Here is a 24,998-nt window from a genome sequence, read left to right on the forward strand (position 1 = left end):
CCGATTTCTTGTAGTTCTTCTTACTATTAATAGATTCTCAAAATGTTTATGACTGAAAACTCACTTATTTTCCAGTGAACACCATCCACAGTAAGGGTCTCCAACACCATTCACTGATGTACAGTCTTCACAATCTGTGTACTGCTCACAATTTTCAACTGGTACTTTGGTTATCTGTAAATGAAAGAAAATCACATTAAATTCTTTTATAATACTCTTGTGATATGATTGAAAAGCTTTGTACAAATCTTGACACATTATGAGCAGGTTTGCATGACAAGTTATCTCAGGGTAAGGGTCAGGAAGAACCTGAAACTTTTAATGAAAGTTTCAAAGTTTTACAAGAATATGTCTTTTTGTGACTTGAAGTTCTCGTTATTTTTGTAGCTGTTTTTTCTTGTTACACTGAAATTGATAACAGACATATCACACTTTAGACAAGTTAGCTAAGTCAGTATTTAAATTTGATTAACGTGAGACATGTTGACATGATTGATTGTAATGTTTTTATTGGCTTTTACCTTACAATATATTGCTAGTCCATCATCCATTATTTTTTCAATAATAGTCTTCCAATTAAAGACTACTACATCATGGCCATTTCACCAGTATACATAACTTTGCATATTGATGTCATCACACTATTCAAACACCCATCATGTTTTTATTCATCAGTTTTTTTTTGATTCTGTATTTTCCTATCCAATTTATAATCTTCTGTATACTCTAGGTATGGATCTCTTGCAGGATTCAAATCTCAATTATGCCCAAAGGTTTGATTACTATTCAAATAATGCAATTTTGTTATGCCTTACATTATTACATCTTATGCCGGAATTAATGAAGTGATCATCTCTTACCAGCCCAATACAATGTATATCTTTAAATGAATTGTGGTATTTCACCAGGAAAACAAACTATAAGCCCAGAACTTCCATAATGTTGGGTTATGTGTTTATATATACGATGTATATTTGTCCCTTACTTAGCCTTACAAGCCTATAACATCTATAATGTTAGGTTCATGTATTTACACGATATGTATTTCTCCCTTATAAGCTTGGACCATATCTATTTCAAGATACATCAGGTCTTCCTATTTTTCAGCAGAGTAAGGTCACACAACTAGTGCCTTTAAATACTGACCCTGAGACAACTAGCCATTGATCTGATTGATCACATGACCTGAGATGCAAACTATGTAAGTAATACTCGTGCCTATAGCACTGCACAGAAACAAATCTTGTTATCCAAGCTGACAGTTTTGATGTTTGAACAGAAACCGTGGTACACATATGAAACTACTATCCACTCTAAATTGCAATCACTCCTAGGTTGGAATAAATCAAGATTTTAACCTCCTGACACAGTGTTGCAGGACGTCACTAAGATTTCCTGGTTAAATTGAATTTCCCGAAGCACTTCTGCATAATACATCATATCTACTTTCAGTGCAATAGCTTGGAAACCAACGAAGTGTGCTGCAGGAATGGTTGCGCAAGCACTACAGGTCAGAGGTTACAACTGTATCATCTGGGGTCCCCTATGAAACCACAATATTTAGTTTGTTTAACACTCTGGGTTTCCATGGAATGGACTCCCAGTGTGTTAGTGTTATCCAAGCATCAAGTCAAAAGTTTATCCTTGTGAGTGTCACTACATACCATTGTCAAACAAACCCCACTGTGCAACTATGTGACCTTGGTTAACCCTGCCGTTTTTTTAAATGGTAATTCTACATTGCTACAGATAATGCTAGAGTGACTCTAATACCATGTGTATCATTATTTTAATTAAAAAGGTTACATCAAGCAATTGACTCAATTTACAATTTACTTACAAATGCTATCTCTTCATGTATATATTTGTCATGTAAACCAATATGAAACTAAACACATACAAATGTACAATGACAGGTAATCACTCATCATACCACATCTATATGATTCTTCTACACCGCTTTCTCGTTATCAATTTTACCTACATATACGTATCAGAATATTCGGTCATAAATATTTTAAATACTGCATTTCATATGATACAGGATATTACCAATTTACTCTGCAACTACATTTACAATTATCATCATACAAGACTGATATGTAAAATAGATTTAAATCAGAATTCTCATATTTCATATACCCAATGTTCACAAAGAAAGTTTAGCAAAAACTGGAAATTCTATACAAGTATCATCTGTATGCATATATATACTTGGTTATCATAAATGACTTAAAATGTTTACAATATGTTAGCATGACGTGCAAAGCATGGAAACTACAATTGCATATCTTTACCAACTGAAAGGTATACATTACAATGAAATTTCCAACATTGTGTCTCACACTCTCACACACGTACATATCATGGCAAAGTTGAAATCAACATGGTTCTAAACATGTTCATACATGCTTTAAACACCAGAGAATGGTAGACACAGACAGATAATGCAACATTCCAGATTTATGAGGTCCTGTATATTTGGTTCAACTATGTCCAGGGAGGACTGAACTCTCTTTTTTATGGGAACAATGGCTTGCTGTGCCCTTGATGCAAGAACAACTCTGCCCACTGAACTAATGTGGGCGTAGGTTTAGTGTATACACACAACTCTATCATCATCTAATACATTCCCAAGATGCACATACACACAAATAAAATAAACTACTGGTACAACATACAAGTCTGGCTTGAGGTCATAGAAAGGCCAGATGAGGAATTGATGGAGCAGCAGCTATACAGAGAATCTAACTGTATGTCAGTCGACACTAGTGATTTGGCTTTTAACCCACTACATGCACGTCTGACCATGGTTGATAAGATTTTAACAGTAGACAAGTACGTGTGGTATTACCAGTAATGAGAAATACAGCCTTGTGAAAACTTAACATGCAGAGAACTTTACGACATCTACACTTTAACACACTCTGCTGTGAGTGAAGGTACAATCTACAGTCTACATGTACATTATATGACAGTCCTTCCCTTCTCATCAGGACTCCTCTCATTCTAAAAGTTTGATTGCCTTCATGTTTTGGGGGCAGTTTTAATTTAGATATGAAATATTTCAGTGGTAAAAAGAATAGTACACAAGTTCAACAGCAATACACAATTTATCACGATGTAACCAGGCTGACTACGTGTATGTAGACACCAAACATGCAAAACACATCTAATACAATGATTTTGAAATAATTCATCCATAAAATATATTTTATGAGATGTACTACAGTACTTTGAGTGCATCTGTGAATTTTACAACTTGTAAATCTAACACTGTAGAATGAAAAATTGAAATATTCACTTGACAGAAAAGAATAACAAAAGTACTGTGAGGAAAGGGTGGGGTATGCTTATGCCAGTCTTGGGCATACCTGTGATACATACAACACTGGTTGGTACTGAACATGTTATGAGACGCCACTACTTGTTATCACCAGAACACACATGCATAACTAGGGTCAAATGACTCACCCGTCTCTTTACTCATAACATAGATGTAGATTTCATCTTTATCAAACATCAACTCACCTGTCTCTTACTCGTAACATAGATGTAGATTTCATCTTTATCAAACATCAACTCACCCGTCTCTTACTCGTAACATAGATGTAGATTTCATCTTTATCAAACATCAACTCACCTGTCTCTTACTCATAACATAGATGTAGTTTTCCTCTTTATCAAACATCAATCCATTCTGTACAATTTCAGGATTATTACTAACAACTGCAATGTCTTCATATTCCAAGGCCGATGTACTACTCACCACTTTCAACTAGAATTAGAGAAACAAAAGGACTAAAGATGAATATTGCTGTGCATTAATTCTCCACATAGTAAAATTATATAGAAAGACAATATAAACCATTGTGTGCAAAATTAACACAAGAAAATGTACTGTACATCAGAAAATCTACTCCAAAATTCACAGGTTCGCAGTGAACGAAGGCCACACAAGTGTTAGAATGTGATGCTATTAAGTGTTCAACACGGACGTCACATATTTCTTTCAATTTCTGTATCCAACTTTACAGCCTTTACAAGTACATTCTGATATATCTAACAATTATTTATTTGTACCTCTTTATTTGTTTTATCTACAATCTATATGATACTATCAACAGTCTCTATATCTATGACTCACACTGAATGACAATGTCACTTATGTATTTCCTTTCCCTTGTGTTTTGTTAATAAATGCTTCTTTCAAACTCATAAAACGTACAGATGTGAACAGTCACTGCAAATAAATTCCATTCCAATTTCCACACTCAAAACAATATCTAAAATACATACTGTATGCCTGTAGGGCATAATCACCATTTACAAAATTTCAATAATTTTGATGCTCATTAATTTTCAACATATATATATATAAATTATTTGAACATACATGTCTTGTACATAACATACATATACATGGACAAAGAGCTCGTATCGACATGGCAACTGATAAACAGTTATATGATATGTAAATATTAAATGTCAAAATAATATTTGTGAAGTATAAACATTGAAATTACAAACAGAATAAATATTTATTGATATATGACGGGAGTCCAATAATTTCCATGTAAGGAAAGAGCGTGACTTCCTTACAATCTTGAATATACATAACACCGTCTTTGCAAATCTTTTAGTTATGAATTACAGAGACATTTTTATAGCTCATCTGTTTTAATTACAAAATATGCCATTACTGTCATTCCGACTTAAAATGCAATTACTCAAGATAGATGACTGGGTTTAATCTGATACTTCTAACCAGGATATATGGCTTCTTTCAAGAATAAGTCACAAAGATTACAACAAAGATATTCATGTACGGTCCAAATGAAATGAAATGAAGGTCAAAGTTACAACTTTTGAATATTTCATCAGATGCAATTCAAGGTATTATAGTATACACATGCGTGCATACAAAAATAGTCATCATGTAAAAATGAATTATGTTTCACTCAATCTGATCACAACCCCTAGATTAATAGTGATCTCCAATCATACATGTCGGTAAGCCGTATGCTGTGTTCAATAATGAAGTGCTGACGACATGGACATAAACTATTTATGTAATTCTCTGCTAGAATCAAATGAATAAAGTACTGTGATCACACATGAATACTTAGACATTAATAAATTGGGGAAAAGCTGCTTTATAGATTCGACCAATACTAAAATGCTTTTACTATTTATGATGTAATAAATTGATTGACATTCATATGAACCATGGAAATGTTGGACTGTATTTCAGTGTATGAATCACTAGACTGTAGACACCACACATAGACAATTACAGTAATTCTATTGTGTTCCCTTTATGTATTACTACTAGTACTAGCAAACTAGTATATTGTTATATAATGCAATATTGTCATACCTTCAACCTAGTAATAGTTAGTATACATGTATTGTCATACAATGCAATATTTTCATCTCTTCAACCTAGTACAATACTCTATATGCTTTAAATTTCTTGAAATTAACCAAGAAACAACACTGTGTACATGATATATATACACTCATGATTTACTTGAATTGAACATTTTATAATATGTGTATTGAAAGGGTGTTTTTTTTTTCAAATATTGTTTTTAAAGTGACACACTCATGTCAGGAACTGTATTGTCAAATTATTTATTGTTGCAGGGCATTGCACTGTCTGTTTAGTAATATATTAATGTTCTCAGTTCCAGGGAACAACATAGAAAGCCATATTTTACAACAGTTCTGAGCATCATTGTTAAATTAAAAAAGTCATTGATGGATACAGATGTCAAAAGCTGTTTCTTCAGACATTACTGTTTTAGTGTTAACAACTATTATTGACAACTTGTTTCTTTCGACGTTACTTTTGGCAACTGCTACTGACAAGACAGTGACTACATTCTAAGCAGTAGTTACAATTCAATTTGATCCTTAATCCTATTTCTACATTCTGTCTAACCAAATTATCATCAACAAAAAGTCAATTTAGTCCCAAGGGGCTTTCATACCTGCCAATCTGTGACAGACAAAGAAAATAACTGAATGAAAGACAACACCAATAGATAGACGGAGAGCCACCAAAATGTATACATTTGCTAATTTACTAGTTACTTCCTATTGAGTTGAGCTGTTTCTGCTTTGATGAGACAATTTGCAAATTTGGTAAAATGTTGGCTAGTTGATTTGGGTCATTGATGGAAATTAAAATTCAGTACGTGTGTTCATGTATTTATCACACTACTGTGACTTTACATAGCACTTCAGAGCATTTTTGATTAATGGAGTAGATTGGTGTCCCCTTACTCAATGCCTATCAATACCCCAGTAGGAGCTACCTCAATAAATATCTGGAGTGGCGTAATAATAATTTCAAACTTTTTTCTTCATATCTTAAAAGGACTATTGCTACTCATTCACACAGTTTGTCTAAGTACTTTCATTATATGTACAACCACAAAAGATATTCAAACAGATACAATTTCTACACCAGCTGTGATTCACATTTCATTTCTAAGTAATACTTTCTCATGTTGCATTTATCCTAATTGCATTGCATGTGATCATCTCTTTTCTTTGTATGTCCTCTCTATTTATCGTGAATTACATGTCTGATATTGTACAGATACATCTATGGCTTCAATAGTTTTCTTTCCTGTTAACAATAACTTATCTACTGAATCACTTACCAATTTTCTTTCTAACTTTATTTTTTTGAAAATTTTGGTTAGCTTTGGCTGTGATTTTTTATTGTTTATTTGAATGTTGTGGTTTTAGGTCTTAAAATACACCATTTTCCAATATTATCACTAGTTTTAAACAATTTTACTTCTAATCATAGTTATCCTGACTATAGTGAAGACTAGCTAGTGTCTTCATTCCCTTAACAATTGAGAAAACTGCGGAATACATGTATCTTGTTACACATACAATATGACAAATTGTCTATATCATATTACAATGACTGTCCACAGCTACCTGTGTGGTTGCTTCTAAATCCTGCCACATTAATACAATTCTTACTTTTAAAACTACGCCTGGTACATGTACATGTATACTGTTTCTAATCCATTAATGAAAATATAACCTTGCAAATTACGTGCTACTTCCTACTATTTCAGACTGATGTCGTTTTTTTTAAAATGTCCTAACCAGGGGTCATACAGGGTCAACATATTACCCATTGTTCGTATTTCAATTTCTGTCTCTCCTATTTCCCAGGGGAATATACAAGCCACTTAGGCAACAATGATGAATTATACATGCTAACGTTTTCCACTAATAAGTATAATGAATTCTTGGCTTTTATTACATTCACTTTTCTGTCTACATTTTCTGTCTGCATCGTGTCTCCCATCTATCATATGTTGTACTCAAATAAATGTACGGCTGATGAAACTAGTGGGTGCCCTCTAAAATATTTATATCGCTTGTATTTTCACAGTATTAATATGTACAATTCAAAGCTAGTATTTTAGAGGATGTGAAAGTAAAAAGAACAATTACTGCAGGATTCTATAAGATTATTTTAACAACATGAAAGCTACCAACCTGAAAACTGCATATCTAATTTCATCATTAATAAGGTTAAACAGTTTTGACATCAAATAAAAACAATTTCATAAAACTACTTCGACAAAAACAGATACAGTGCAAATAATATTACATTAATAGTTACTACAGGTATTTGCCTGTCTGCTTATATCTAACTTTATTACTTGTTTCTTTTCTCGTCCAACACAAGCGGAGAAAAAACAAAGAAATTGATGTCTACCACACAGTTGACCTAATTCAGTCAACAACTGTTCCACTTCTAATAAATACAATAATTCATCTTCTGTCTCCCATTCTGTTTGAACTGAACAATACCATAAACGAATTTATGTATTTCTATCCTATTTACAAACCATCAGTAATCTTACAGACTGTAATACCTTGCATGAACACATCCTCAGTTCTAAATCGGTTACAGTTCATATCAGTGCAATAGATATGTGGTTAGTCCAGCTTTCAGTTCCTGAATTTTCAGACAAACAGCAAGCTTAACTCATGAAGTTGTTCCTTTAAAACTTGTTTTGTACTCTAACAATGTCCTTTGAAATGGGAAAAGGCTGGCTGAATGGGTTAATCATACAATGTCTATTAAGAAATCTAAATGGTGCGTGTGTTTTGATTTTCAACTGATTTATTTGTTAATAGACAGATAGGACCTCCAGACTACAAATTGTTATTCCCTGCTGGACTATTAACTACTGTGGAATAAGCTATAATGGGTGTCAGTCACTTTTCATTTCAACTTACATTTTTCAAACATGACCAATTTTCCCCTTCATTTTAGTCTTTTCATAGCCTATGTAATTTTCTTATTTCTATCCTGAAGAAGTAATGAGGTGAAAAGGTAGATGTTTGGAGTGATTTGGACCCATTCAAAGACTGTATTTATAAATACATGCTTATCTTGAGAAAGAGAAATTGCCTTTCTTGCCATTTGTGTACCACATGTCACTACTATTTACTTTGACAACAAGGTTGACACTTTTATCTCAATCTTACTTTTTGAATACATTTATCAGATTTACAGACAAAACAATATTTATTAAGAATTTGGATTCACAATGTTTTCAACTTCTAAATTATCTGCATTGTGATTATGCAGTTAGTGGGGTTTTATTTATTTATTTATTTTAATAAGTGTATTACCATTCCTTTCTTCCATATACATGCACCCATACTTTTCCATTAATTTCCTTCTCAGGTGTATGTGTGCGTGTGTGTGTACGTGTGCGTGTGTGTGTGTGTGTGTGTGTGCGTGTGTGTGTGTGTGTGTGTGTGTGAGTGTGAGAGAGAGAGAGAAAGTGAGTGAGAGAGAGAGAGAGAGAGAGAGAGAGAGAGAGAGAGAGAGAGAGAGAGAGAGAGAGAGAGAGAGAGAGAGAGAGAGAGAGAGAGAGAGAGAGAGAGAGAGAGAGAGAGAGAGAGAGACTACTAGAAATTCTGTTTACTGCTGTTTATAAGTAAACATAGTTTTGATAACAACCTTTCAGGATTTATCATACAGGTGTTGTGTAAATTAACGACTGTAATATATTTGTTGACTGCTAATCAACATTATAACTGTTAATCAATATAATAACATCAATTGAATAAAGACAAAGACACACAGACACAATGTACATATACTGACATCCAGCATATATATACGGTTTACAGTATTACTAATACAGTATGTGCTTCATATGAATATTTTATCAATATATTTCATTAGAAATGTCTCTGACACTTTAAAGTGTGATTTCTAGTGCAGTCATGCATAAAACTACCATACATGCTGACAGGCCTTGGGTAGAGGACTTTCATTGTCTTGAACTTACACCATCAATCTAGTGCAATTCAATAACTCTTCAGCTTATCAAAGGTATGCGTCCAGGAAGTCATAAATAAATGAGGCAAATTATTGATAGCATAGCTACATCATAAATGTATGATGTGAGGAAGGCACGGTTGATGATGAATTAACTTTACCTCAACAGTGACACAACGTTGGACACATTCTCAGTACCTACTGCGGCACTGCCAGAATGGATTGTGTAAAAATGCATTAACACGCCTGATGAGTCATTACCACAAAATGTTTGCAAATAAATGATATTTGTGCAACATTAATTAACACTGATGATACATTGGTGTATACATTGTACATTCCTTATTTGTAGATATCAAACCATTTACAATGCAGGTCCTTGTAAATAATTCAATTTTCTGATAATTTACAATTTGCAATGCGATTGCTGTTTTTCAAATTCTAAAATTTCAAATAAACCAAGCAACAAAAATAATTTTAGAGTATTCCAATTGGTCACAAACAACTTTTTATACACTGGACATTTAGAAGGGAATATATAATACTAATCTTGGTATCCACATATATATAGAGCACATATTATTACTTTCCTCAACTAATACCTGGATTACAGCATATACATGTAGAATTAAATTATAAAATCCTCTAATGAAATAATAACCATGAAATTAGTAGCTAATCCTCTGGGTAATATATTATCTGTCATGAGCACTGGAGTCATGTCTGCAACATTGCACTGGGGTAAACTATACCAAAATACAGGTTGTTTGGTTTGTCACTGTTCTGCTGCAGTCATGTCTGCAACATGGCAAATACTACAAGTTCCTTGGGTTCTGCAGTACAGTAATAGATTCATTGTTTAAATAAGTCTAATGCAAAAGCAAATAAAAATGCTTATATATTGTACCAGTAGGAAAAGTCATTGTTTACCGTATAATTCCAACATTATTATCTGTCAACTTACAGAAGTTCAGTCAGAGATAAAACAGTTTGAATAGGTATTTATATGCCATTCTGTATTTACAATGTGAAAACAGTGTACAGTAGTAGGCTGAGAATGTTTCACTTCCTGACAATATCTACATACAAAAATGTACATCTGTATGTGCATGATGTGATGCCTTTGTGAGTGAAAAGCAGAAACTACAATAGTCTGGATGCCAAAGTGGTCTAACTAAATCACATCTGGTCAAATTCCTTCAATCCGCACAAAAAGTTGTTCATCCAATCAGTGAACCCCAACTGTTATAGCGTATAAGTAGCATCCTGAGCTGACAAATATACCATATTTGGACATTACATAACTGCCCCAATAAACACTAATTTTATGAGGGACTGTGCTATTGGTTAGAATTTTGTGATTGATTAACAAAGATTTGATGTTAATCATTTAATGACTGTGTGGGTGGCTGTGGATGAATTCTGAATTGCATCTCATGCATCTCAGAACTTCTAGAGTAATGACTTTGACTATACTGTGAATGGAGGTGTAAATTGTAACGATACAATATAGGAACTAGAATAAACCCACAACAGCTACATGTAGATGTACATAATTCTCACCTATTTTACACAAGAATTACATCAGAACTGTTATATCATAGTATTGCAACACTAATGTGAACACAGCCCAACTTTAATATACAGCAATAACGTGATAAGACTGTGATATGACAGTTTACAGGACTACAGGAATAATAGAACTAGTCAGCATTGAGAGTATGGTACCCTCACTCTGATTATACATTTTACAATATGTCACTGTACAATATCAACTCAACTAATTCCTGTTGTGGCCTGATTGAAGATGTCTGTATTTATCCTTCATGTAGTTGTATAAACCCAGGAAAGTGTGTTGACTCCTGTCTGTAAACAGTGACACTACGGCACTAGTATGTAAATTTAAAGGCAATTATTTTAATGTGACATTTTTGACATTCACAAGAAATTACCTGTGTAACAGTTTTTATAAGAACAGTCTCTAAGGATTAGAATGACAAAATAATACTGCATCCTCATCGATAAATTTTCGTTATGAAAAGCCAGGCTCATAATCATTTCAATAGTTTCATACTGAGTTTCACTTTGTAATTAAACTCTAATTACATACTAGATCCAATTCATATAACATATGGTATATAAAATGGTGGTTTATTAAATATATAATGTATGATGCATCGCTCATGAATATTTATGAGTCAATCAACGAGATTAAAAGGATGTCTTGGACAGCAGACAGAGTCTTTTGGGAGAATGTCTATTTGTTTGTTTGAAGTGTCGTTTACTTGCTCAGCCCTCATGCTACATGTACCTGCACTTTGAAATTCCAAATGTACATGTACACCAGTGGGAAACATATGTCGACTGTTTTAAAATACAGCTTCAGGCTGAAATACATGTAATTGAGAAACACGACTCCAAACTTGAGTATTCCTGTTGAAACCCAGGTGAAACTATCACAAGGTAATACACATAGGGAAAAGAAAACCTGAGGTTAAATCACACTACTTGTTTAACTTATATTCTTTCTCAAAACAAATATGTCAATCCCTGCATGAGTATGTGATTTGTAACGTGAACAAATTCCAATTTCTGTGAAAGCTATCTAGTCAAAACACTACCATGACACTATAAATTGCAGAGAAGTGAGGAATATAGATGACACTGTAACACTTCCCATCCCCAATGCCCTATCGATCACTCTCCTCAATGAGGAAATCCATTTCTCTCTTGCACATTGGTAATTACATTGTCATGTTGGTGACATGGATGAAATGATATTAGAAATAGAGCAATGAGGAAAAAGAGAGTCTGGACTGTGCTTTATGAGCATACTGTGTGATTTAATATACTGGATACCACGGATACGGACCACTAAATCTAGCCAATCAGAAACTAGATTCATTAGCCTTAAAACTAAAATGAGACTTTTTGTGATTGGATTATCATGCCTTTCAGAAATGTTCAATTCCGCGTGAGGAGAGGTGCAGTGTATATCTCTTTTTGCACTGCATCATGGGTTTAAACAAAGAACAAACTGTCCTCTTACACAATGACTGTTCAATGTTGCTGTAAACTCAAACATGAATCATAAGACACCTACATGTATAAAAAATGTTGTTCTCATTAGCAATATACGAGATCATTAAAAGTATTTTTTTTAAAAACAGATTTTATTATATTTTATTCATTACTTCCTAACTGGTTGGGTTGGGCACATGATAGAGACTGAAAGAATGACAATTTGTCACTGAAGATGACCTTATCTGCTTTTGATATGCAAATGTGCTGTTCTGGTTGACACATATTGCTAGCTGGACCCCTCTGTCATCAGATGTACTTAAATCCTGCAAAGTAATACATTCATATCTGACAGACTTGTGCTAAATCCAGATACAATGTATGCATTTGTGTGGCACTCCCAGAATTGTATTTCACACTAACAGACAAGATCAATTGCATTACATTCTAAACTAAGGGAGCTAAATACAAAATTACCTCATAAAATCATTTTGCTCAGAGCTTGCTGCTTGATCTAATATATCTTGTGGCCTACACTCCATAGTAATAAAACAACACAAAAGTGACAGCAATCAAGGGTAGTGATATTTCATATGCCTACAGATAAAAATAATTTCTTAGACTACAACTTTTTTTATTAGAGAAACATGCCGCAGGATGCATTTTGGACACATTCATCAAATGGCAAGAAAGCAACAAAACTATATTCCTCTACATCAATCAAGCTTTAAAAGTCAATTTTTAATATTTTAATCAACTATAAGTTTTCTTGATATTTTTTTACAGATCAGAGCAAAGTGGGCAAACAAATCACTTCAAGGTAAAAAAAAAACACATATTCATCAATTAATTGTGATGAATGTTGGGAGACAATTTGGAACCGTCCTCAGGGAGACACAGACAGACATTACCATTCCTATCACACTACTGTGATTACATACGACCTCCACTCAACTACTTTGATGGATTAAAACATTCTGATAGGATAATAAAGATCATTGAATTTTTATCAGCTATATGCATTTCCACCTTCCTTGCTTTTTACTTGTAACGAGGAGAGAGGGAGTTTGATAAATCAGATACAGTTTGATAACCTACAACAATTTTCACACAGTCTTTGCTTTGGGGCCCCATCTTAATGGAAGACAAAGTGTTTTCTATTCTACTTCTAATATTATACTCTGCATCCAATGAAACAACCCGTTCAATATATTATATACGAATTAGAAGATGAAGGGCCCCTTTCTTTGTTCAGATTTTGAAGATGACATATATTCATTCTGGTAAATATTTGCACTGCATCTTATCTGTAAAGTTTTCATCCACCATGAAAACTAGGAATAGCTTTTCTATATGTTAGTAGTACAAATTGCACCATACTTGCATGAAAGAACATTTGTAAAGAGCCTGGGTGACGCAGGTAAAATTTTATCAACTACTGCCCTTATTACAGAGTAAGTATACTAGTTGTAGTTCTGTGGCTCTTTTCACCTATTTTTATTTTATACACAATATATACATTTGTATATTGCCTTCAGAAATGGGATGAAGCTGCACCTCACTGTTAAACATTTTGTCGAGTTGAAATGTGTGCACCTCATTAAAGAAAATGTTTCCATATTTTCGTACACATACATAACCATTACCATCCTAAAAATGTTGGTCTAAATCTGTGTGTTCTGAGAACTGTACATTTTGGGATGTTTAAGATACAATATAGGCTATCCTTGATTTTTATATCCCGACTTTTTTTTCACGAACTTTTGCTGTGAATATTGCCACATCAGGTACAGTGCATGTATACTTTCTGTGCGAGGCTGAAGTCGGATGATATACAGAATACATTTTCCCTACTCAAAGACGAACACTTTAATCATTCCAAAGTACATGTGGTGCTTTTTGACGAGATTACCTTTTGGCAGAATGGAATTCAAGATTGACTTTTTTTTCACGAACTTTTGCTGTGAATATTGCCACATCAGGTACAGTGCATGTATACTTTCTGTGCGAGGCTGAAGTCGGATGATATACAGAATACATTTTCCCTACTCAAAGACGAACACTTTAATCATTCCAAAGTACATGTGGTGCTTTTTGACGAGATTACCTTTTGGCAGAATGGAATTCAAGATTGTTAAAAATCAGATGTTGATAAAACAAACACGTTCACATTTACACCATCAACGCAGAAGGAAATTTATCCTCATCTCAGGAAAAAGTCATGTCTTAAGTGCTGTAAAGTGATTCTGGTAAAAAGTCAAAGGTCATTCATGACCAAAGTGCTTCCCGCTTGATAAAAGTGATCATCTAATGCACATCAGTAAAGCTACATGAAGGCAGTACTTTAATATGGGTCTACGTAGTACATAGTCATTTCCATTGCCATTACATGTAGGCAAAGCAACACTGATAATACTTTACTTTGGGTCTATTGATACTACTTACATTACCTGTACATGTGGGCACAGCAATACTACATTTTGTACCTAAATTTGGGTCTACATACATGTACATGTACATATACACTTTGTAGTCTGAACACAGTCCAGTCATTTCCAATGTTATTACATGTGTGATGTGGGCAGGGCAATACTATTTTAATTTGGGTCGATAGGAAAAATGTACATACAATACATACATGTAGGCAGGGCATTACAACTTTAATTTAGGTCTCCATGGTGCATGTACATAGTCATTTCCAATGCCATCACCACAGCTGACAGGTCTATCAATGTATAATGTAAATTCAAACTGTTGAAACATATCAACCGTTAGTGATAATCTGGTTAATTTCAACTCCATCCAAAGGAAACAAGATACATGTATAAACGTAGGAAAAAGACCTTAGTGGGGGAAGAAAATGAGGAAACATTATGCTCAGCCATGGAAAACCAACTTCTATTTATTAATTCACCTTCTGTACCAGACAGTGGAATACAAAATGTACATTTTTTTTAGTCGGACAGTGGAAGATTTGTCTTGTGATTCCATGGTAGATTGTGACACATTAGTACCGGTATTACACATAGCCTTACCATGGTAGGCTGTGATACATTACACATAGCTTACCATGGTAGGCTGTGATACATTACACATAGCCTTACCATGGTAGGCTGTGATACATTACACATAGCTTACCATGGTAGGCTGTGATACATTACACATAGCCTTACCATGGTAGGTTGTGATACATTACACATAGCCTTACCATGGTAGGCTGTGATACATTACACATAGCCTTACCACGATAGGTTGTGATACATTACACATAGCCTTACCATGGTATATTGTGATGCATCACACACAACATAACTATGGTTTGTTGTGATACATTACACATACTACATAGCCTTACCACGATAGGTTGTGATACATTACACATAGCCTTACCATGATACATATAGGTTGTGATACATCACACAGTCTTTCCATGGTAGGTTGTGATACATCACACATAGCCTTTCCATGGTACATGTAGGTTGTGATACATTTACACATAGCCTTATCATGATAGGTTGTGATACATTTACACATAGCCTTATCATGATAGGTTGTGATACATCACACATAGCCTTTCCATGGTACATGTAGGTTGTGATACATCACACAGAACCTTTCCATGATAGGTTGTGATACATCACACATACATGTAGCTTTACCATCATGGTAGGTTGTGATACATTACATATAGTCTTATCATGGTAGGTTGTGATACATCACACAGTCTTTCCATGATAGGTTGTGATACATCACACATACACGTAGCTTTACCATCATGGTACATGTAGGTTGTGATACATTTACACATAGCCTTATCATGGTAGGTTGTGATACATTAAACATACCCGATGTACGTACGTACATACATACATACATACATCATGTATCAATTCTACTCATATCAAGTGAATAATGATTTCCTGGTCCGCTACAACTGAAAACTCTCTGAACTCAGAAAACCTGTTATCCAAGCATTTCATTTGTACTGTAATTCACAACAACATGTACTTGGATGTCTCTAGAGGTTTGGTACAATCCTTCAACCTTGTAGCTGGCACTTTTATCGACAGAAATGACAACTGGTGGCATTATGTATGCTTGTCACAGAACCAATGACATTCTTATCACCACATGCAATATAAGACTAGGTTCTGAAGAGACTTAAAACCTTATACTAATTCACATTTTCACATCATAAATGAACTCTGATTAATTTGTCAAAATTACATTTCATGCATGATGGAATACACAAACATGTAGGCCATAATTACATAGAGTTGTCCAGCCTATATGTACATAGGAGAGAAATAAATAGTCTGACTGCCCAATTCATGGCTGTCAACGTCTGTGAACCACAAAATTTTCACTTGGTCCAATTTTCACGGAAGAGATGATTACAGTGATTTAGTGCTGTTCAGTTTTCACACATGGCCAGCTGCAGCATTATAATATCCAGGGATCTTGATTACTCAGATTTATTTTATTCATTTCTAAACAGTAATGTATGATATTTCTAGATTTGAAATATGTAGTAGACCAGTATGGGTTGGTACATTTGTTGTACTATTTAACAGCAAGTTAGTTAGCACAATCTAAATTCCATTATATTCAATGCCTGTAGCTTGTCTTTGATTTGACTAAGTAAGATTAGGAAGTAATTTGCTGCCAGCAGAAAAGCTGCATGCTATGTTTGTTAAATTCCTAATAAATTGCAAATTATTTCCCAATCAGCTCTTTGGGCAATAATCAAGCTGTCACTTGTGTACAGCAAAGCTTTCTTTAAACAATTGTGAAGACTAGTGTGTGGGGAAGTCGACATCAATAACATGAATGTTTGAAGCACAGTTCACTTCATTACATTTGTTTTGTGAATGGAGGAAGATTACAACCACTGTTGTCAAATGTTGGACATTTCAGACATTCCAATATCACATAAAATATAATATTTTGGGAACACTTTACATTACAATATGATTTACACTATGCTATTTTTGGAGAAAATTATTCATCTTTTCAATCATATTACCATGGTTACAAGTCTGTCAAAGGTATAAGTTTAAAATAAGGAAAAGATGGAAGGTGTGTCTACAGTCTCTGAGGTCAAATATGACCAGTTCACGGGTCAAGGTCAAGAACACCACACATGTACATTGGAAACTACGCATGGTCAAGGTTAAAAGCAAATATACAAATACACATATGTATAATTTCTAACAATCATTCTGTTCTACTGATTAAGCTTATTTGTTTTACACAGGTGAGTTTAAGGTCATACCATGATCATTTGTTCATATATACAGCAGCTGAAGTCTGTCAAATGTACAGCACACAACAAAGTATGCTTTATGAATATTAGACACACATGTAATTGTACCCAGGAGGAAACTGTCAAGGAAAACACTGGTAAATGGGTTGGTTAAATGATTCCTGGTCACTGCCTATAAAATACAAATTATGAAAGCTGCTATACACGTACATGTGTACAACATATGTATGTATGGCGGCATACAAACCATTCCATGGTTATATAAAATGTATTTCAGAATAATGATAAGCACAAAGTCCAACTTTATCATTCTTACCGATGGAGCCATGAGATTAATATTGTTAATGGTAAAATAATTCAAGTGCCTACTACATGTATGGCATTATGATGCCAAGGACTCAGATTTTTGAAAAACATTGTTGACCTATTTACATACTATATGCTGAGATTGGATCTAATAATACAAGCATAGAGTTGGTGTCACTGTTTTTGCATGTAATGATGTATTTCATTTTTCATTGATTTATAGTAAACAGACCCAAAGTTGACATCAAAAGCATAATGACTTAGGAATTTATCTTAGGCATTAGGGAAAAATAATAAAGGTAATTCTCTACATAATAGTATTCAATCTACTGTACAATTTTAGTGTGGGCATACTAGTATATCGTAACACGGAGGTACACTTTATAGACTGTAAGGTCTGTCAATGGATGGTATAGCCTGCAATTCATGCTGTCTTGTTCTATGGTATAGCCTGGAATCCATGCTGTCTTGTTCTACTGTATAGCCTGGAATCCATGCTGTCTTGTTCTATGGTATAGCCTGGAATTCATGCTGTCTTGTTCTACTATATAGTCTGGAATCCATACTGTCTTGATCTATGGTATAGCATGGCATCCATGCTGTCATGTTCAATGGTATAGTCTAGAATCCATGCTGTCCTGTACTATGGTATAGCCTGGAATCCATGCTGTCTTGATCTATGGTATAGCATGGCATCCATGCTGTCATGTTCAATGGTATAGTCTAGAATCCATGCTGTCCTGTTCTACGGTATAGCCTGGAATCCATGCTGTCTTGTTCTACTGTATAGTCTAGAATCCATGCTGTCTTGTTCTACTGTATAGCCTGGAATCCATGCTGTCTTGTTCTACTGTATAGTCTAGAATCCATGCTGTCCTGTTCTACGGTATAGCCTGGAATCCATGCTGTCTTGTTCTACTGTATAGTCTAGAATCCATGCTGTCCTGTTCTACGGTATAGCCTGGAATCCATGCTGTCTTGTTCTACTGTATAGTCTGGAATCCATACTGTCTTCATCAATGGTATAGCCTGGCATCCATGCTGTAATGTTCTATGTTATAGTCTAGAATCCATGCTGTGTTCTATAATATAGCCTGTAATTCATATTGTCCTGTTCTATACTAATTTGTATATCCTGTCCATACTTTGCTATATTCTACAGTGTAAAGGTTTATACATACTACATGTACGTACAGGAAAACAGTGAATATACATTGTATGAAGACAAAATCTGAACATTTTTACGGATAGCAAATATAAGAGCTTTAATATCATTCTCCTTTGAAGGAATGAATGTTAACTATCATGTTATTAATATAATGGACTAAAATGTAAGAACATTTATTGTCTGGAAGTGTGATCGTTTACTTTTCCTGAAAACTTGTGCCTGAGGTATTTTCATCGCTTTCAATGCTATTTCAAAAGATTGGTAACTCTGACATTTAAGCAAGATGATGGCATATCATATCATATAGAGACCACAACAGTGTCTTTATTCAGTAAGTGTAAGCTTGACATCACTTCCTGTACATGTACTTTACCATTTGTTAGCAGCACAAACATAGGGAGCTTTCCCTTTCACATGCAAACTTTTTCTGACTGCCTTCAGACTGTTTTGTTTGTCCACTTATATTACTCCAAGCATTGTGATTGATTGGTTCACTACTTACTATTCAGGAAACTGAAATACATCCATTCAGGTGTGTACCAACCTTTGACAGTTCATTTCCTGTGACCTTTGACCCTGTTGCTAGTTTTTGACCCACAGCATAAACGATACAGCCAAGGAACAAAGAAGTTTGCCATTGATAGTTCTAATACTTCAACCAGCTGATATATCTTGCATTTCCCTACTCTGCCCATGCTGTCAGAGGTTTCCACAGTAAGCCTCATTTGTTTACCGAATATTAATGACTAACATGTACCCATGGCAACAAAATGAAATGCTGGGCAACCAAGGCCGGGCATAATGAGCATCATGAGTAATGTCTGCCTGATATAATTGTCTGCTATATTTTGATTTAAAGTTTCATCACTCTGTAGTGGTATAGAGAAGCAATTTATAGCATTTATATGTACATGTATGTTATCTTTGTTGTATATTTACACACATTTACAGCACTCTACTGACTACAACAAAACTGGCTCCTGATATCAGTTTTCAACTATTAATGCAAATACATCCATCATAACATTATTTATATAATATTATTCAATGCAGTGCATCTAAATGACATACAACAGTTGTGCTACATATTGTTTATTCAATTCTTATCATGCGTATAAAGTTTATTCAATTTGCTATAGTATTATGTAAATGATTAAAATATATTGTAGAAATCAAAGAACCATAAAGTTCTGGATCATGCAATTGCTAGAAGACAGCAACTATATACAAGATGAGAACGGTATGCTGTTACCCAAATTAAAATCAGGTGTGTTCATCCATGTAATATAACCTGAACAATAGTGTACATCTTCTAACTGTAAATACCAAACTTACACCTCATCAAATCCTGCCAAACACATCAATTTGTATGAATTCATATATTCAGGAGAGTAAAGTGCAAACTGCACTTGTATAATAGTTGAAATTCATTCACTGTTCAACAACAAGAATTTATGAATTGTAAAAGGCCTTTTATGACTCAGTGGAATACATACTATGAATATATTTATCCAACAATACAAGCTAAAGTAGTCAATCTGTGTACACACATCAATATATCAATCTGAATGGGATTGTCTGTTTGTCTAGTGGGGTTTACAAGGCTAGAAGACAGAAAACTACTAAAATGAATATAGGAAAGCTATACAACACCTCTCAAGAATGCATCTACTATCTATGCCTCATCATTTTACATCTAACCATTCAATTTTCTCAAAGTGCTGTAATTTGTGATCGATCCTTTCTATTTTCTTATCTTTGTACATTCAATGGGGACATGAAATAGATGATCACTCACATACATGTAGATTTTAGAATTTTAGATTACATACCCTGGAGGCAAGTGCCTTTCATATTTTGACGACACACTTGTATTAACTCTTTGTGGTTTTGCCCTTACAATAATGGGTGAGGGAGAAAAATAAAATGACAGTAAACATGACCACTTTCTGAATGTATTAAACATGTCAAACTTGTCTGCTCTTGTGGTCATATTCCATTGTGTATATTAGTTCATTGAATATTCAAATAAACAACTATGTCAAAGTGCATTGAGATTTCTCTAAATAATCCAAAATATTGTATGTTACAACATTCTCTTTATTCATTGCATAGTGATTACACTGTATTGGTCAATTTTTCTTACACTATCTTGTAAAATTCTGAGAGTTTAAACACCGAACACATGAAGCATTGTTTTCTATCACAATTATAAAATCACAGTCCAGATAGGTGTGGCTTATCCAATCTGCAGCATGTACTCAACTAAGAACTGTGTTGTATTCCTTAATTAAACAAATTCAAGCTTTAATCCCCAACCAAAATTGTTGGCATTTGCACATTTATGACTGCATCTACATGAATATTTACATAATGCACTTGAGTAGCCTGACTGATCTCTGCATCTTTTACCAGTGCACACATAGACATAGTTCTCTAACAACTGGATTATTGTCTGGAAGGGCAACACAATCGTGCCTACCGGTAAGTCTGACTGACACATATGCAAAACACCTTATTCATAGCAAAGGCAGATTTGTTCTGTTTGTAGAGATGAAATCCCTCCTGAACCCATTCTACATTACAGGTGTATTGTATAACAATTGTAAAACTTCTCCTTAATCATTCTAAATTTTTTAAAGATTGTCTCTCTCATGTAAGTGAATGAATGAAAACCAACCCTGTACAAGGGGTTTAGGTTTACAGGATGGTACTTCCTATTTGGAATTAAGTTACAGTCTTTCTTCACCACATGCAAAACTCTATCCTGTACTTGTAAAGCAACACTTCCACACCAACAAACCAAGTAAAGTGGTTGATGTAGTTTGAATTATTTACCAGTGGGTGAAATACTTTGAATCATTAGATGAACCATACCCAGAGCTTTGTGGTTTTTCTTGGTGGTTTTATTTTTTTTAAATTTATTTTTATATTTTTGATGAAATCTATTTACCTGTTTCTATTTTCAGAACCATGCTAAATCACCAGTATATACTGGCACGGCAGACACCTGAATTAACTGGCTTTGTAATTTATATCTTAAACGTTTCACTGTCTCCTGAGTTGGGTGATATCGGATGTGTTGTCATGAACATGTCGGATCTCAAAAAATGCAATCAGAGAGGTTATCTGAGGTGATCCACAACAGAGTTAGGTCACCAATATACTTCCATCACAGAGTCTTCATGCATCATATATCAAATAATGAATCAAATAAACCAACTCTTTACAGAGTGGACATTTTACAATGTAAATGCACACAGAGTGCTGTCATGGCAGGTCGTTCCATTTGCAAATAGGTGAGATCAAACTGTGTGTCATGAAAACAACGCTTGACAGTGATTTTGTAACCTCTCCAAGGCATGTATCAATGTCAACATGATACATGTGTGTGTGTGTTTAATATACATTTTTAACATAAAACAGACTTCATTTTAGTGAATTATGTACATTTCACCAAGTCGGTAGAATCTACAGTGATGTGCATATACATAACAACTTAAAAGAAACATACAGAACCCTGGATTCAAAACTACATACTTGTTAACTTGTTTATTTTCAGTTCATTACATTTTGCATGTTTCAGTACAGGAGAAGTTAAAAGGACAAGAGCTCAGCTGCTTACACTTTACATACACTGAGATTGACACGAACCAGAACAACAAACTGATCTATTTTAAGAAATAGTGAATTCAGATTTAAAAGACCATCTGAGACCAGATAAGTACTTAGAAATCTACTGAACATCGGGCTCTTTGACTAATGGTCAATCTTAAGGAAGTTCAAGCAAGACTAAATAGTTTTGTATTGTTACAACCATAATACAATAAATGAAGCCTTCAGAGAAGATCAACATTTAGTGTTATAACACTATTAGTATATACAGTTTAACTTCAATGTACATGTACATACATGTATGTGTCATGAGTCAATACCAGCTATGATGCAAGAATGATCACTGTGTATCACATTCCAAATGATTTCATTCATGTCTGCGAATCCCATATACATAATGTATTTTGACAGTTATAAGATAAATATCGTATACTTTTTTTATCTTCATAACTTCTCTCACAAATGACATGCTAATATCAAAAGTCACAGCAACTGTCATGAACTCTGCTCCCCAGACAATATTGCTGACAAATTTGATGTGATTTAGTTTTATTGAAGTACATAAATCTGTAATATTTGGGGAAATACTTAAGAATAAAAACACTTCTTTTTCATTATGATGTACAGCTATATCAATTTGTAAACTGACAAGACATATCATTATGAGATAAGATATTTAACTCAAGTCAGATTTGAATTCCATATGAATAATTACATCATGCCTAAATACAATCTTTATTAAAATGTAAGTTTCATTGACAAAGAAATGTAAATTGCATATTACTGAATAATGTGAATCTTTTAGACGACAAAATAAATCTACCTACATGTGAAAAATTATGCCCTTCGATTACGAAATAAAAAAATATAAAATAAATCATGAAAATACTGACTGCACTTTACAGAAAGCTGCTACAAATACTGGATTGCCATAAAATTAGATAGCTCTGACCCAAACACAGTCTGTGTTTCACCTCCACACACATGTACAGTATAGACTGAAGGATTTCTAAGGCAAAATCTACTCAATTTGAAATCTTGTTGAAAGAGCTGTGACTTTCTTTAATGAATTATAGATTTCTTAAAAGCATAGGTCTCAGACATGCATCTGCCCCAAGTCATTTTGCTAAATGATTGAGTAACTCCGTTTTAGCCTTTCCTACAATGGCATGCATAGATATCGTTTATTATTGTAATGATTATTATTTCTGCTGTCATTTCAGTGGGACTCATTGACCATTATCATTACAGAGCCATATCTGGGCTTCCAAAAGCATTAAGCTACACATTAAGCTTTGTCTCCACTTACGTTAATTGCAACAGAACAGGTGGATACATTTGACCTGTGTAATGATTACTCCAAGTCTGGCAACCCAACAGCTTGGGAAACTGATACGGTGTCATTATTACTTTATCCCATTACTTTCACAGATATAACTTTGAAGGGAACATCTTAGTATTCATACAGGAAAACACATTAGTGTAGTCTGTCATGTCATTTGTCAGCGCAAGGCAGACACAAAATGTTAAGTAAAGCTAAAATCACCAAATATTACAGGCAATTTGAATCTTGAGGTTATTTTCCGTCTGTAATTACGAACAAAATTTTCCTTTCAACTTAACCTAATTGTATGTGATCAGAATAGAGTAAAAACACCTTTGGCACAAATTCCTTTAATTTAACATAATTTGAATACAACTTATGAGATCATATTTCCTAAGTTGCCATGGCAAGCTCTAAATCAGTTTTCATGATATTCAAAACATGGTTCAAGTTTTCCTGATAATACATTCAGCTATGTAGTGATTGATTGATTGACTAACTTTTGATTCATCTAATTTACTTCTTCATTTATACTCTCATATGATGTTCCTAACTTTGACTCCAAAATTGGTATTCATGTCATGTTTGTCAAAAAGTAGACAGATCCTACCCACTTTATTTCGAGGTTCTAATGAAAACACAAATTGAAACGATACTAAACAAAATGGCCATTGGTTTCAATTTATCACCAACTAGTCATTTTGTCATTCTTATAAAGCTTTGTAATTAGATGTTATTCCCCAATATTTCATTCAGCCAGGGAAAATACCAGTGACCTAGGGGGCCTTTGTCACTATGAGTTGCTAGACGAGTAGTGACAACCCTTAGGTCATGAGTATTTTCCGGCTGAATGAAGACAAATATTGTGGAATAATAATTATACCATTGCCAGTAATATAAAAAAAAATCTGGGAAAGTAATGGCAATTTTGTGCATTTTGACTCTATTAAATATT

General features: G+C 34.0%; 1 protein-coding gene across 1 annotated transcript in view; it reads right to left on the minus strand.

Annotated features, from left to right (window-relative positions):
* The window catches only part of LOC144433130 (plexin-A2-like), a 52,640-nt gene that overhangs the window by 17,898 nt on the left and 9,744 nt on the right, over positions 1-24,998 (minus strand). The window contains exons 3-4 of the mRNA XM_078121443.1: positions 3,644-3,778; positions 65-174 (exon numbers count right to left, since the gene is read on the minus strand). Of these exons, the coding sequence (XP_077977569.1) occupies positions 65-174; positions 3,644-3,778 (245 nt within the window). The remainder of the gene's footprint in view (positions 1-64; positions 175-3,643; positions 3,779-24,998) is intronic.

Source organism: Glandiceps talaboti, chromosome 1 (genome assembly GCF_964340395.1).
Source record: "Glandiceps talaboti chromosome 1, keGlaTala1.1, whole genome shotgun sequence".
Lineage (NCBI taxonomy): Eukaryota > Metazoa > Hemichordata > Enteropneusta > Spengelidae > Glandiceps > Glandiceps talaboti.